The sequence below is a fragment of the Sinohyriopsis cumingii genome, chromosome 7 (genome assembly GCF_028554795.1).
Source record: "Sinohyriopsis cumingii isolate HCF-2022 chromosome 7, ASM2855479v2, whole genome shotgun sequence".
NCBI lineage: Eukaryota > Metazoa > Mollusca > Bivalvia > Unionida > Unionidae > Sinohyriopsis > Sinohyriopsis cumingii.
In genome coordinates, this window is record NC_142967.1 from 135,548,447 (window position 1) to 135,566,578 (window position 18,132).

Genomic DNA, 18,132 nt, shown 5'->3' on the forward strand with positions numbered 1-18,132 from the left:
AAAATATAGCATGCAACCCATTTTATTTTACCGATATAAACAGCGTTTCTTTTGTGTGAGTTTTTTCTTAAATTATGGAAGTTTTGTTTGGAAGCTTGACGTATGTGCGTTAATATACATTCAGGTGAAACTGAGGCTTCACAGATTTGACGAATATGCCATTTGGCTGGGTCTCGGATGTCTTCTCTGCTGGATTTGCCTGGCTAGCTATGTTCATTTCAGTGACAAATTCAGCGTGAGTATACGCACAAGGAAATTATGTTACACAATCATTCATATTGGTGTACGTGTTTGCTAACATACACACATACGTACAATTGTCTCCAATAGTTTCTAGGTGATTTCAAATTCATTCACTATTAACTTCCATGATTGAACACACACACACACACACAGATATATATATATATATATATATATATATATATATATATATATATATATATATATATATATATATATATATATATATATATATATATATATATATATATATATATATAATTGTAATTGTGTTTGACGAAAGAATTTGAGCATCCGATTTAAATATTTCCGGTTATCTTTGTTGTCTTGCTCATTTGTTATTTTTCTATTTAAAATGTTTCTTAAAATTAATATTCTGATTTTTGTTTTAGATTAAAGACATTTCATAGCTCACGTTATTCAGTCATTTCTTAACTGATACCAAAATGTTGTATGTAGATAAAACAAAAATTGAAAGCACAAGCTGATTAAGAGACCATACTGTGTTTACCACTTATATTTTACGTTGTAGAGAGAACATTTATTTCCTTACGTTTCACACATATACGGTTGTTTTGCAAAAGTTGCGCTTTGTTAATAGTTATATTTTTTCTTGGCAGCTGCTTTTCAAGACGATGTACTACGCAATCCCTCACGTTCTCGCATATTTAATTTGCGTCTGCCTTCTTTTTGTCGGCTTTACCTTATGTGGTTATGTTGTGTTCGGTCCTTATCATATCAAGGTAACAATATGATTTTAATCTCTACATTTTAATATCATCTGTTTAAGGACAAATTTATAATTAGTTGTGACTAATAATATTACGTTATCTCATCGGTTTAGGCGAAATCATGAAATGTCATTTTGGCTAACATAAAGTGAAGCTCCAATACAAACAAAGTACCTTGGGTGAGTGACATATAGGCGTTACGTTTCCGGTACCTATCGGTCAAACCAATGCCGCAGAGGTGCAACGCGAGTGTATTATCCTTGTGCTAGCGGTTTTAATGTTTGGCTTTTTCATAAAAGAAGAACGAAGCTTTAGTCTCTGGATATTAACTTGGCTTCCAACCTTGACATAAAGGATGGGGAATGTAGATGTTAGCCTTATGTGTTTAACAGCGAAGAATAGTAGATCCAAAGAAGACTATTAAAAATGACGGCGTTGTTATCACGAAACTGGGTAATTTGAATATCTTTACTTTTACAAATAACTGAATTCCCAACACTTGTCGTGGTCTGAAGTATCTTTATTTCTCTTAACCGGAATTGTGAATCATTTATTTTACAATCCGTTCACTTCTCTATTAAATCATTGAAATGGCGCATATATTATCGGATAGCTTAATTCCAAATTCCATTATTTGACAAAGTTTCAAAATTGTTTTGTAGAAAGGTCGAAAGAATGGTTCTTGAACGATTTATTACCTCTCTTCTCTGCCTCTCTTTCTAATTTAAAGTTTGTTCATTTTAAAAGAATCTTAATCTCATAAACTCGATAATTCCAACCTAATTTAGTTCCAGACGATGTCCAAGACAGCGGGCACTTTGTTTGCAATGATCACCGGGGACGAAATTTATGTGACACTTGCTGTATTGGAGACTGATAAGTTGGGCAGCCAGGCTGTATGGTGGTTTGCTCAGACCTACCTGTGCCTGTTTGTATCCATATTTACCATCCTCATTCTGAACATCTTGATTGCCATCTTCAATAGTGCTTACGAAGTCATTCAGGTGAGTTATAAACTCTTTAAAACAATCTTTGAATTCATAAAACTTGTAATTCTGTGACTGAGAACGTACTCGCGATTCTAGTATGCATTGTCTCCTAAGACATCAACGACACCTGCTTTGGTTATTTCGACCTCCTCCCGCACAAAATGCCAGATAATGACACAATCTTTTATTTTGAAATAACTAAGATAATTAACTATTGAGTTTTAACTATTGTGAAGGACGATTGTTTAATTTGAAAAGACTTATGAATGTCAGTCCATGTTTTGCATGTGCATTGTCACCGAAACCGTGTGCATGCTACAAGGCTGAATTCTTCACACAGAACGAATTAATCTCTACAAAATGATCAATAGCAGTTGGTCTCATGCGCATTTCCAATAACTCTCTCTCTCTCTCTCTCTCTCTCTCTCTCTCTCTCTCTCCACCGCTCCGGTGGCCTAGTGGTAAGAGCGTCCGCCTCGGATGTGGGAGATTGCGGGTCAGCATTAAGAGGTTCGTATTAGGACTGGTCGGCCTGGTATCAGGATAATGTGACTGGGTGGGACATTATGCTACATGTCTGCGGCATCTTGCCCCAGTGAAAAACATCAATATAAACTGCCACACTACATATATCTTAGCGATTTGGCTGAACAATTGTTAAAGCTACGTTAAAAATCCAAATCACACACACACACACACACACACACACACACACACACAGTGTCTCTCTCTCTCTCTTTCTCTCTCTCTCTCTCTCTTGGAATCTACTTACCATCATTTTCCTTATAAATGAATTACTAACGGTTATTGCCGTCACGTACAAAATAACAAACTGCCAGAAACAATTCAACGCAATCGCTCGAAGCAACCTGTTCTCACAAAATGGCGTGCGTTTGAATTATATATAGGAAACTACTTTATCGTGAGGCTGAAAGTGAAAAGAACTACAAGTCTAACAAGCTGAAATCTTTCATATAAAGTGGTTTTATATTTGCATTTCTCAAAGTTGGACTCGAATTGAACATTGCACAGAGTATGCTAGAAGGGATACATAACATATATAATATCAATATTGGGTATTTTTGGATACAAATTTTTTTGAGATCTAACTTGTTTTGAAAAATCACACAGGCTTGCATTATACAGATTTGAAATATATAAAGAAAAGGAATCTGACATTTTGTATCTCTCTGAGATGTGCACAGTAATTGTTACAAAGAGTCTGAGATGTGTACCATTATTATAGTACATAAGAGTATTTATCGCCGTTCTTCTGCCTAAACCTACAGGCCGTATTCATATTTAATTAATTGCTATATAATGCCATTGGGTTTTCAGTTTCTGAAACATTCTCTATTTTATGGTGGAACTCCACTTCTTTCTAATTCTGGCTGACATATCAGCAGGTCCAAATTTAGATAAATGAAAATTGCTGAATTTTAATTGTCAAAGCTTATAGTAACATGAATTTTAATTATCAAAGCTTATAGTAACATGAATTTAATTGTCAAAGCTTATAATAACATGAATTTTAATATTCAACGTTTATAGCAACATGCATTTAAATTATCAGTGCTATAATGTAACATGAATTTTAATTGTCAGAGCCCATAGTGACATGAATTGCAATTATCAAAGCTTATAGTAACATGAAATTTAATTATCAACGCTTGTAATAACACGAATTTTAATTATCAACGCTTGTAATAACATGCATTTTAATTATCAACTTTTATATAGCAACATACATTTAAATTATCAAAGCTTTATGGTAACATACATTTTAATTATCAATGCATTATCGTAACATGAATTTTAATTATCAAAGCTTGCAGTAACATGAAATTTAATTATCAAAGCTTATAGCAACATGAATTGTAATAATGAAAGCTTATAGCAACATGTATTTAATTATCAATGCATTATTGTACCATGAATTTAATTGTATAAGCTTGTAGTAACATGAATTGTAATTATCAAAGCTTATAGTGACATGAATGTAAATTATCAAAGCTTATAGTAACACGAATTTTAATTATCAAAGCGTTATACCGTAACACGCATTTCAAGTATCAATGCATTATTGTACCATGAATTTTAATTGTCAAAGCTTATAGCAACATGAATTGCAATTATCAAAGCTTTTAGCAACATGTATTTTAATCACCAATGCATTATTGTAACATGAATTTAATTGTCAAAGCTTGTAGTAACATGAATTGTAATTATCAAAACTTGTAGTAACATCAATGTAAATTATCAAAGCTTATAGTAACACGAATTTAATTATCAAAGCTTATATTAACATAAATTTTAATTATCAAAGCGTTATACAGTAACACGCATTTAAATTATCAATGCATTATTGTAACATGAATTTAATTGTCAAAGCTTGTAGTAACATGAATTGTAATTATCAAAACTTATAGTAACATCAATGTAAATTATCAAAGCTTATAGTAACACGAATTTAATTATCAAAGCTTATATTAACATGAATTTTAATTATCAAAGCGTTATACAGTAACACGCATTTAAATTATCAATGCATTATTGTAACATGAATTTTAATTGTCAAAGTTTCTTTGTTTGCATACACATTGATTAGGTTCAGCCTGACACTTTCTTTGAGAAAGGAATTCTCTGACTTGAAATTGCATACCCTGACCAAGTTAATGGTTGAAATTGATACTTATTTAGAATTTTAAATGACCAATAATCTTTGATCACTGTCAGCTGTGTCTAACAAACACTGTCTCTGCTGCATATATGCATTGATTAAATTTTGTACATGGTGTGTATTATCATAATTTATAACATACATTGAATAACATAATTCAGTCTGACAGGAGTACTGACCAATCATGGATTATGATATTATGAAAAGTGATGTGGCGGAACTGATCAACATCCAAGCGTGTGTGTATATATATATATATATATATATATATATATATATATATATATATATATATATATATATATATATATATATATATATATATATATATATATATATATAATTGCCCCAACCGCCCCACCCCACCCCACCGTGTTCTTGGATGTTGATGGGTACAGATAATTTATGGTATTGTGCAAATTGGAATCCAAAAGAATAACTGAAATGTAATTTGCATATAACATTTTTACCCCTGTAATGGGTATCAAACAACATAATGTTTGTGATACAATTTGTCAAATTCAAATGTAGGCTGAAACAGAAAGTAAGCGGGACGGAAGGTGCTAGTTGTTGTGCACTGAAATGATGGGAGTTCTGCAGAGGCAGTAGCAAGAAAATTAGGAATGACTCTTTTCCTTTATCTTGAAAATATTTTTCATCTTTCAGAACGAATACGAGAAACGGCGAGCGAAGGAAATCAGTGACCCGTTACGAAGAGTTCTTCACGAATTGTTACATACAGATGACAACTTACAGGGCAGTATTCGACAAGTTCAAAACGGGTTGCTTGAAATTGTAAACCGTCAAGACAACAGTGACATGTCTCTAAGAGAGCATATGCTGCGACAGGAGTTAAAAGCTGTTGCCATGGATAATTACACGTTTAGAAAGTCGAAAATTAAAGCATTCATGGAGAGTGGAGGAGAACCTCCTAATAAACACTTGTCATTTCTAAAGGTGCATTGTATAATCCCACAAGAAGACGCAGAAGTCTGAACATTTGTGTGAATACGTATTGTTAGAAATGTCATTGAATAATCCCGAAGGAGCAATGAAAGTCTGAATGTCAACATAAACATGACTGATATTGGGCAGTGCATTGTGTATATAGTCCCAAAGGACACGACAAAATCTGAAGCTCCCAATGTGCACATTTCCTATAAAACATGGTAATCTATCGTTGCAAAGGAATTTTTTGTGGTCTGAGTGAAAATAACTGATGGACATATGGATAAAGCAATAATAGTTGTCCGATCATTGTGTTCTACACACCACTGTTATAGCATCATTCCCACAAAGCATAGTTGCCATTCTGTTGCACTGCTTCAACGTTTTGTTTTTAAACAATTATTAATTTTTCAAAAGATTTATAAGGATATGGCTGCCTTAGATTGTGAAACTTGTTCAAAGCTTTGTGCTCATATTTAACATTTGCTTTCACTATTGGGTAATTTGATAAAATTGCTGACAGAGCGTGTACATATTTATACTACGACTAACTATTTATATGCAAAGGACAAAAAAGAAAGGAAAATGAAAAAAGAGATTATGAATAATATTGCAAATATGTCATGTATTTTCCGTACAAAATAATATATAGCTACCTTTCTTGCCTAGAAATAGTGGAAATGGACATATCAATGGGTAAATTTGATTCTGAGTTCAAGTGTGCTGTATATGGTTTTATAATTACAATTTTTTATAAATGAAACAGATTTTCTGCAATACGATTGGCTGTAAACGGTCACGTGACACTGATCTGGAATTTTTACACATCGATAAATTGTGGGACTACTTTCGGTTTTTGTACTGTTTGCAATATAAATGAATATTGCAGAGACGTCATTGTGAAACGATTGTTTCATCTTTTACATTTTTTTGTCAGCAGATAAATATAAATTATACCCTTTTTATGCTTTTTTCAAGTATTCTTTAATTGAAATGCATAGTTTACAATTTGGCGTTCGTCTGCTACATAGTTTCACAAAATGGCCGAGTACGGTGATTTTTCACTGCAATTTTCTGTGGAATTTTTTGAACAATTAGATGACAAGGAGTTAAAGAAATAATAGCAACGAATGAAGTTGATAAAGATGGATTTGACTACAATGTGATGGATGTTACAAACGCTGAAAATGAAACAGAACAACAGATATTGATAATTCCCTCACATGGCACACAATGACCTCAGTCACCCTAGCCATACACAACAACAACAATAATAGCGTGAGAACTGTGTCAGTCAGTTTTGAGGCTGCTGAGGGCTATAAACCAAGGTTCCTGAAATTATCTGAGGAAAAGGTAAAAGCTATTGAAATAATCAATACGCAGAGGCTACTAAACGAAACACAAAATGGGGTATTGGCGTTTTCAAGGAATTTTTTTTTTAAAATACCAAAATTTTGTTTGCTTATTTAAAACAGGTGAAACGTGTATGGATGTTGGTGGTTTGGTGAATATGACCACTTACACAAAAATAAAAACAAATATTTATGAGACCATTATTCAAAGACTGAATAAAGTGTTTAAATGGTAAAACTACCATCTCCACCAATGTGACTTGACACCATTGAAAAATGTATATAATAATGAACAAAGGTGATTGTTTTGCTAATTTTAAATTATTTTGGATGTGTCGTCATTAATTCCTTCCAGCACTCAACTATGCAATCAAACAAAATATATGGCCGGTTTTGCAAGCAACTCTACGTTTAACAACTGCATATTTAATTTCAGAGTAGATAAATGAAAGGGTCTTGTTAAGTATCAACGCTGATGAAAAAGATATGAAATGTTATTCCTTTTTAGGACATACTGTAATAAAAAAAAAGAATGTTATTTTTTTTTATATGAAAAGAAATGTGCTGACACCACAGGTAGTCACTGCCTAATACGTAAAGGATGAAATTGCCGAATAAACATAACTCTGACAGTAGCTACATTTCATTTGACATTTGATCACTGAACGGATCTTCACAAGTAATAACGCTTTTGAGAATGATTTAAAATGTTATTTCTGTATACAATTTATTTAATTGTTACCTTTATGTTAGTAAGGGATAGCATCATCTTGTTCAAATTTCCATGTTGTTCATTGATAAAATCCATTATGATTTAAGGTTTGATTGGAAATTTAATCTAGCACACTAATACATTTCGTATCAGCTATTATGTAAGGTCATGTCATCTGACGTAGCAGATGGGACTGACTAAAATTGAACAAGAATGTTGTAAATGAACTAAATGTGTTGAAACCATCGGTAGCCATTGCCTAAGATGTAAAGTATGAAGTTTCTGAATAAGAGGCAAATGATATCATTTGATTTTGTAATCTAGCACACTTGTTCATTCCATATCAGCTGTTATTACCATTATGTAAGGCCATGGTCATATGACGTAGCAAACGGGACTGACTAAAATTGAACAAGAATGTTGTAAATGAACTAAATGTGTTGAAACCATCGGTAGCCATTGCCTAAGATGTAAAGTATGAAGTTTCGGAATAAACGTAACTGTGACAGTAGTCAATATTTTCGTGTGATTCTGTACAGGTTATGTATCATGGGGCGATGAGAAGCGGCGAATGAAGGGAAAGTGCGCGCTACTTAAATTTGAATGCATTGTTGATGGAATAAGTTGATTTGACGAAGAAAGGACGAAATTGGAATTATAAGGATTAAATGATCATGGTTGGGTATTATTTTGATGTGTAAATGTTACCTAATCATTCAAAAAGTTGGCATAAATTCCTTCGACTTTATGTTAACTTTGGGAGTGATTAGGTAAAATTTACACATCGATAAATACCCAACTATGATCATTTAATCTTATAAACAAGCACATTACATAGTTAAGAACAAAGATAATGAATATGACTGAAGCTTGCGGTAATTATTTCCGCACGGCAACAGCGGACCCCCTGGTCCTCAGTACAAGTAGCCTACAGCAGTCTTCTGTCAGCTATGTTTACGTTGTTCTAATAAATGTGAGAAATTATGCTTAAGAAGTTTGCCACTTTTAATTTTATAAAAAAAAGAGTCTTTTGCAGTCGAATGTCAACCAGTTGTCTACGCTCTAAACTGCCACAATCAGCATATTGTTGCGTTTGCGTTTGTTGACGTCGTTTGTTTGCGAACGGGAGACTGCTTCTACTAAATTATCCCGTTCTAGTTGATTCCCATCTGTGGGGTTTGGTAGGGTTGGGATGGAGTGCTCTCAATATATTATTTAAATTACTATGGAAGCCCCACCCAGACTCGATGTTATAGGAAGTGAAATTAGTGATACAGAGATGTAAAGCTCGGAGCCCCTAGTCAACAATGCCGACAGTTAATTTATTGACAACGCAGAGGTGAAATTCAAAAGAATAACAATTTAATACAACTCAATATTCAAAAGATAAAATTTCCCAATCACTCTTCTTCCTCTCGACCATTATAGCATATTGCATCCTGTGATTTATAGTGCGAGATCACTTTTCCACCTGTCATTGTTTTCTACTCATCTCTATCTCTCCTATCCCGCCAATTCCTTCTCTCCTTCCGACGTACCTCCTAACTCCTTCTCCTTGACTGCTATTCTAAAATTTCTCCTCCTCGACTCCTTTTCCTCCTCCTCATTGACTCTGCTCTCCGACTAGCCTTCGATTCACAATCGACTTCTCCACTAGTCACTATTCCGTCTCTCTCCTAGAGACTCGGGACTAACCACACCGGAAGGGTGTCCCCTAAAAGAATCCTTTAAGAAGCTGTGCCTTTCCTTAGAATTTCCTAAGTTTTCCCGCCAATTCACGAGTGGTTTCCCGGAGTTATTGCTACAACTTCTCAGCACGATGTTTCGCAATTACTGGGGGTTTCTAGTCTACCATGCTCAGTTAAATTCGGGTTGAAATGGTGACCACACTCTCTCTCTCAATTCCGATTGGATATCGATTCTACAATGTTCTATTCAACTTAGCAGACAATACTCCGGCCGATTGTCAACGTGGTGATATTTACGACGCCAATAAGGGTCCTTTATTCTTGAACAACTTTCAACGTCCACATGCGATTTTTGACACCCAATAAGATGGACTCTCGTAACAATTCCGAACAGGACTACGGTTACGGGTCAAAACGGACCGGTACCAAAAAGGCCCACGACCAAAACGGACCAGTCCTTAAAAGGTCCGGTCCGAAAAGGCCCGACCCAAAAAGGCCCATTTATGTATTTATTACCAATTACTAGTATCATGTCTAATAAAAGTAACTAACATGTAATATCAAATTCTTGTTTATTGGTAAATGTCTATAAATAATGTGCAGTAGAGAATCATTGTGCAGTATGTCACAATCGTACGTCAAGTTATCATGAGAATAATTGCGACACGCTAATACATGTTCTATGTAAGATGAACAAGGAAGGCAAATAATAATTGTGTAAGAAAACATTGTCTGTAAAGCGAATCAGTAATATCTTTGTTGTAAAATATCAAGAATGAATACGATTTAGTGTCACCCACGCGTGGTTTGTGCGTGCCAACTTTGTCATGGTAATGCCTTTACTAAGTAATGGCGATTTCATTTATGATGGATGGATGAATATTTTAATTTGCGAAGACTATTGACTCTTCCTGTTTCATATACATTTAGTATCATTAATACGTGTATGCGTATTTTATCTGCGTTGATTATAATTTATGCTTTCAATAGACATTTGTTATATTCTGTGCCTAGTAGGCACCGTTATTGCATTGTGGTTGCAATGAAAGTCAATTCACAATTGGAAAAGATTTAAGAGGTTATTTATATATACAAAATTAACAACATAAATTTGTATGATAGGTTAGAAAGAGAAAAAGAAGAAAAGATATCGTCTAACTAGTATAAGCACAAAAAAGACAAACGCTAATGCCATTACAGATGTATTAATATGTCAGTAATAACAATCATTATCGATAATACATGAATATTAATATCTAATATCAAATACTACAACAATATTGCTCATAATGGCTGTCAAATAAATTTAACAGCAACATATATTAACTAATTCTACAATAACAGCAACAAATAATCATAGAACTATAAAAACAGGCATGCATAGATAATCACTTAAAAACTTAACAAATTTGCACTACAGTGGCTGGACGTAGTTTCGCTCTGGTTCTATTGGCAACTCTTTTCAAAAGCGCCTTTTTTGAGAGACAGACTGTATCTGGTCCAGAACTCTCCAGAATAGCGTCTTCTGCAATTTTCAAGGCTGGTGTGAATAGTTGCTCTCTAGCAGCACGTCTCAGCTTTGATAAGAAGGAAATCTTGTTATGTTAAAGGAGGTAATCACAAGCGTATAATTAAACACTGAACATGTATGAAAATTTCTTGCCTTTACCACGAAACCTACTAAAATTATGAAAAGCGTATTAAAAAAGCATTTCACGATTATTGCCTTTAGTATCACCACTGTGTTAGGATTGAATATTTAAATAATTATAGTTACATGTAATTTTTGTTCTTATAATTCTAATTTTGCGTTGTTTATGTATAAAAGGTACAATTAGCTGACAATGTAACATGCTTTGCTGACAAAAATTTACCTTGGCGTACACCTGTGCCTTTAGCTGACGATCAGATACAGCGGGGTGTGTGTGCTGAGCATAGCTTTGAACAAACAAGTTCCCTTGCTGGCGTATTGTCACTTTGCACTTCACGTTGAGACTTCTAGAAGTGCAGCGCCACAAAGTAGAATTTACGTTATCTCGCTTCAAGGACAAAAATGCATTATGTATGTCCTTGAACAGTCTTGTCCAATGAGGAAATGTAATACAATTAAAGATTTGATATCACACACACACACACACCCCAATTTTATTGTAACAAATTAAGGTCGAGAAAGATGTATTTTACTACGCATTTGATATATATATGTCATTTGTAATTGATATATGATTAATTTCCTAGAAGCAACAGTATTCAGTGCTAGAAATTATACAATCAAAATGGGGACATTCAATAAGTATGTATTTTGATTCTAAATAAGGATAAATTCAATCTAAATACTGCAGTAATCTAACATCATGCATACAAGTTCACATCCATATTAAGAAACTAAATTGAAATTATCATGTGGAATTTGTTTGTCGATATAAGTAAAAATGTTTGTCCAGGATTTTGAAGAAATTGAATTGTCAGAATTGAAAATAAATCATATGTATTTGTCTACGTTTACAATAAATGATGTAAATACTGTTAATATCGACACATTTTCACACACCTTTACCCCATATGAATATCCAAGACTGGACACCAATAGTCTGGTATGTTTCTGTGAAGATTCCTCTAGGACTGAATACGTTATACCACGGTATTCGACCATCGTCTCAGTCAAAACATCGTGCACTGACCTGAAATAATGTTATGCAAACAGTCATACAAAATTTAAGCATTTATGTTGTAAGGAAGTATTGCGGTTGCACATGTTTCATGTTTGTATATGATTACCAAGGAATTCAAAATCATGTTTATAATAACGTGTCTCAGACTCTTTGCAAATATTACTAGTATTACTTGCGTATACGTACTCTTCGTCAATAATATTCACTGGATCAATGTTTCTGTCACTTATATCAAATGAAGTGTCTGCGTCGGGGATGTCGGGAATCATAATCGCCCCATATGGATCCACTTCAATTTCCGTTGACTCGGCCACCGGAATATCAGTCGACAAATCGCCAATACTAGGACTAGGGATCTATGAAATAAATGAAACAATAAAATACATTACATTTTCTATTTTTCTTCGTACCAGATAATGATTTTTAATTTAGTTTCATCATATGTATAACGGCAAATTATGACTTATGGAAATATAAATATTAAGGCAGTCGAAAACCGAGTGGTTTAATTCATCGCCTTAGAAACAAAATTCCTCGTGTCGCCTTATAGATTTTAAACACTTACACTTAACTCCAAAAATGGCGGGTCTTCTGGCTGAACTTGGTCTTGATCGGATACACCTATGGTCACTGGAACCTGTTGTAAACGATTAAGGATTTATTTAATTAATACAAAATTTGCCTCGATAAACGCTCATCATGAACAAAATAGTGTTACAATTGTCAGCAGCATTTCTTGAATAACCGCCTTGAATTGTATGAGAAATTAATCAACTATATTTTTACTTGTTTATATATACAACATAAATACGACATGAACACAATTGTACTGTTATTTCCCTTATTACAAGTGTTCTTAAAATTCCTCGTGTCGCCTTATGAATTTTAAACACTTACACTTAACTCCAAAAATGGCGGGTCTTCTGGCTCATCTTGGTCTTGATCGGATACACCTATGGTCACTGGAACCTGTTGTGAACGAATAAGGTGTATTTAGTAAATGCAAAATAGTGTTACGACTTGTCAGCAGCATTTCTGGATAAACGCCGTTAATTTTATGAGAAATTAATCAACTATATTTTAATTGTTTATATATACAACAAAGTTGGGTTCATCGGCTCGTCTTTGTCTTCACCTTCCACCGCCATGGTCATAAGTGGTAGAAATAATTTCTTAATATTTAGTTGCTTTATATCATACTTGATTCAATTCTCTGCATGGTCCGCATGTAAAACTGATTTTCCCTCTGCTATTTACAGCCTCCCTGTACGCCAGCAAGGATATTCCTAGAATAATTAATTTATTATATAATCTTCTTAGATAAATATTTTCGATTCATACTCTGTAGGATGTACAATTAAAACATGCAAAGGATAAAAAATTCATACGTGATTTAATTGAACACATGAAGCTAAATATCGCCATCATTTGCAGAATAGTGTCTTAATTGTCGGAAATAAAGAGAATTTTCTTAACTAAAGAATTTTCTTATTTTTTGTGCCCTGTGTTGCAAAAGTCCGCAATAGGCAATAATTTTATTATCAGTGACCTGTACCGTCATCTTTATATGTTTCATTGTAGTTCTTGTGACTTCAAGAAAAGGTAGAGTACGTAATAATAATAAATGTGTTTGCTCGTGCTCCCCTATTTCCAATTGAATAGAAGTGAATATGAAGATTTTCACAACTTTAGGAATATATTTAAAAGTGTACTTACCAGTGCTGCACGTGCGATGTTGCCAAAATCCACACACGTCACAAGCAATCGCATGCTGTCGTGGCCTAACTTCCCGAGCACAATGAATACAGTGAACATACGCCATTATACAAAGTGCTTATCTTTTTTTTATAAGTAATAATAAATTGATAGACGAGTATGGAAAATAGATTATGGTGAAACAAGACGAAACAATAAGTACTAAAAAATTAGAAAAACAATGCTAAAATTAAAATAAATAGATTGTAATAAAGTTGGCACACAAATAAATCCATAAGCACCAGAATCAGTGATCACCAGTAAAGACTTTGCTATTTATATAGGTATTACATGCTGTAATTATCTTATTATTTGTTGCTGCGCATGCGCATGTACCTTATGGAAGTAGATGTTTTCTGGTCCCATAGGAAGTTTACAGATAATCGCCTGAGGTAGTTCAGTAAGTAGTGTCTCAGTAATCGTTATAAACACTGTTAAAATCATATGACACATCAAGCGCTGTTGAGACTAGAGGCATAGGAAAATGTGATTGTAGAGATTTGTATTTGACTGTTAATTGTGATTATCAAAGTTTCCTAACATATTAAATAAATCTGAGACAAAAAACAGGTAAAGGAAGTGTGAAAAGTACAAGGCGATCGCTGATTCTTTCGTAATATCGGTACTAAATCTGGGTAATCGGTAAAGGTCTGCTGTTTGATATCCGTTCTTTATTTTTGTCTAGGTGTTAGTCCTCACTAACCAGTGTTTCAGTTTTGGCAGCTCAGTGTTTTAGCAATATATGTAAAACTATCATTGACTTAGAAGTGAATAGATATGGGTATTGTAGAAAAACTGACTTTTTTCTTCTTTATTATTATTATTATTATCATTATTATTAATCAATCTTGTAAACGGTCCTTTTTAACCCGAGCCTTTTCCGTCCAGGTCCTTTCTGACCCGTTACTGGCCTTTCTGGACCGGGCCTTTTTAACCCGGGCCGTTTTGGTACTGGGCCTTTCTGACCCGTTACCAGGACTACTATAGCCGCGGGGTCTAACATATTCACATGGCTTCTAACAATTCCTTTGTTCTTGACTTACATAATCGCGGCCAGGCAAGGTGACACCATCTAAGGTGATAACACGGCTTGGATTTGCTTCATCTTCGCCAGCAAGATTCCGATATCTTAACCTGTTTACATCTTGGCTGATCGATAAGATATTTTAGTGCTTTGTCCTAGTGACATCTATTGGATTTCACTAATTGCCTTCCTTAGTATGTAAAGCCAACTAACCAACAGCGTGTAATAGAAGGTGCTTTGTTCATAGGCTGAAAATTGTGGAAGCAATTGCCTTCAAAAGGATACATTGTAAATATAACAGACCCAAAGCACAGACATATCTGATCGATCTCCCAAGGTGTATATAAGTTAACATATCGAAGCAGTCCTAAGCAAAGATGGAGGTGCTCTGGTACATATAATGACAAAAATAATCTTAGTAGTTTAAGAAAGTATCACATACATTTAAAAATGTAAGACAGGACGCTAGAGAAAGTTGTATACATGATATCAATGAAATGTAATAAACATCTCTTTCGCGCTTAGGTACAGACCATTCAGTTTTCTGTATCGGTGGACTTGGAATTTCTTTAAGACTTTGATATTTCTATTCGTTTTAATTTCAAGATAACTTTTTTCCACTAAAATGATGGAGATACTACAATTTTCTTCTTTTGAAACTCAAAACAAGAGAAAGCATTTTATGCTGGGGGGGGGGGGGAGGGGAGAGAATGATTTTTCAAAACGTCTCAGCAGCAACTTCCGTTAGCCAGCGTTGATGTATACTACAAAGTTGTCGGTTACACAATAATTTCATTGTTCTATCCACATTAACAGCCAATACGAAGATCGATTTGCGCTTAGTATTATGTAAGGGTTTAGGGCCTTTACCAAATATGGCTTGCTCATAGCCTAATGGAGTGCCTTTTCTTACTTTTGTACTTACATTTCAAGATTTGCTTCCTGAGCGACTTCGTAATCCACGTTCGCATGAAATTGCTTTTGATATGGATTTGCTTAGTTGTCCACGCGTATACGAATGCTTGCCTTTACGCACTCTACACAGCCCGTGCACAACGAAGAGCTGTCCGGCGTGAATCTTACCCATGAGTTTACTGCCTCAGTACTCTATTCGCGATAGTCAAGTGTCAGCTCGTATTAGCCTGTCATTAGGAGTGTAAACGAACTGTTTCTGGGAATGCTGATTCATTGCCCCGGGAATAGTAATCATATTTATACGTGCCTTTGTTTCTGGAGCCAGCTTGGATACGTGCTAGACTGGTTGGTAATCTCCTTGTGAGCCGTCGTGTCAATAGCTTTGTCAAGCTATGTTGTCTATATTGGATCGGTTCGCCGCAGTTAGAATAGTAGCCACCTTACCTGGAAGTAGACCTGATGTATGTAAATGATGGATAACTCAGAAACCACCATAAGTAGATGGTCTTTAACGCTGATGCCACACCCTGCTATTCATCTGGTTTGCCAAAACCTCATGCAGCTGCTAAACTACTTGTCCATATCAGCAGATCTAGTATCTAAATATGCATGCCTATTTGTCATGTCGACACATTTTGTTTAAAACGAAACGCCATTCCCACAAAATCTTTTGGATTGAGGAGCAAACAGAGGATGGCGACTCCGTCTGCATCAATGTGTTTTGATACACCGCCTATAAAAATGCTTGTGGCAATACCATTGGTCTTTCATTCTGACATCCAATGTTGTATGAACCAGCTCTCTCCTTGGTCCGATGGCACCAGAACTGGTGATATGCATTTGTTCTGCTACCATGAAAAGGCTTTGAAAGATTTTGTATAGAACAGGATATAGCCAAACGTTTCGACTGCGTATGGTTGCATCTGATTTGTTGCGAGCGTAGGGACTCTCAACTCATCTAACCATCTTTACCTTCCTCAATTAGAACTCGCGCTATACCTAGCTTAAAGCGAAGGAACAAAGACTTAGAGGAGGAAACAGATATAATGAAGGAATACTACAGCCATGACAACGTGGTATTTGTCCGAACTTTCATCGTTGATAGCCTTCCGTCGGAGCATTTTTATCACTCCTCTCATAACAAGAAAAAGTAAACTATATTCGAAAACATTGCGTTATGTTGAGTCACAGTAATCGACCAGAAAAAATACTAATAGCGGATGCACCTGCAGACAAAGGCATGGTATACGTGATTCTTGGAGACCGTGCTGGCGGGCGAGTTGAAGACTGTATTATTTCCAGTTCTAGCAATACGAAGTAAAATCACATCTTTGGCTTCACCACATTCTTGCCAGTAAGCCACGGCGGCATGTTAGAGGTGCGTATTCGTAGGGGAGCTAAAACTCTACCCCACCCAACCCCTCCTGACTAATAGAACTTTAATGTTACTTTGTATTGACGAACAATAACACTGATATATCCAAAACTATAAGATACAACAGATTTTGACCCGAAAAGGATCAGCGTGGATAAAACCTCCCTACGGGTAGAGACTTTACAGCGGCGTGTTCTTTTTAATCAATAGATGTGCGCAGTAAATGTGGTGGATCGTGTTGACACCACACTGATGGCGGTGTCTCTGTGTACCATTGTAGTTGGGATTGGAATCTTGTCAAGAATCATTGATTCACCCATCGCGATCGCCCTTCTAATCATAGCTTAAACCGTGATCTGATGTTTGTGTCAGGGAATTTTTTATCATTCGTCTACAGTCCATCAAAGCTAAAAGACACGACGAAAATCGCTTCTTGGCCGAGCGCTTTACACAATGGCTACAATGCCGTCTCAGATGAAGAGTGAAAACTAATCCTAGATGTAGTCGACAAATATACAAACATGAAAAACTATAAACGGGCTGCATCGCCCAAGTCATACACTTTGGCTGTAATCGAAGACGAGTTAAACATGTAATATGAGGTCATAATTCGCTCATGAAACGTTTGCATTGGATCCATTAAAAACTCGGTGCTTCGCTATTCTTTGTCTCTTGAACTGTTTGAAAATTATAGCAAAGTTGGTGCTGCAGCTGCTTCTGGTTAGACGGAACTGATACTATCAGCGGCTCCGCAGCAGTATTGTTAGCATACCTTTTTCATAGGCTGTAAGCCGTTCCCTGGCTGTGTGCTGACCCTTTGTTATATGTCATGACTAAAACCGCTAGCTGATCATAGCAACAATAAAAATGCTGAGAATTGTAAATATAGAAAAAATTATGTATGGCAACACTTTTGTGATCTCCCGGTGACCCCATGAGTCTGTACTTAAGGAAGCATGATGAAGTAAAGAGTCGGTGGAGATTCATTACCTATACTGTTTATGTTAGATAAAACCGCGATGGTTTAATGAATTGGACTACCACCAAT

At 35.1% G+C, this 18,132-nt stretch overlaps 1 protein-coding gene across 1 annotated transcript in view; it reads left to right on the top strand.

The window, feature by feature from the left end:
* LOC149796193 (mucolipin-3-like) overlaps positions 1-12,398 on the top strand; it is a 46,824-nt gene extending 34,426 nt beyond the window's left edge. The window contains exons 11-14 of the mRNA XM_089966145.1: positions 125-235; positions 864-986; positions 1,763-1,978; positions 5,310-12,398. Coding sequence (XP_089822271.1) covers positions 125-235; positions 864-986; positions 1,763-1,978; positions 5,310-5,639 — 780 coding nt within the window. The 3' untranslated portion in view covers positions 5,640-12,398. The remainder of the gene's footprint in view (positions 1-124; positions 236-863; positions 987-1,762; positions 1,979-5,309) is intronic.
* Positions 12,399-18,132: the final 5,734 nt, after the last annotated feature.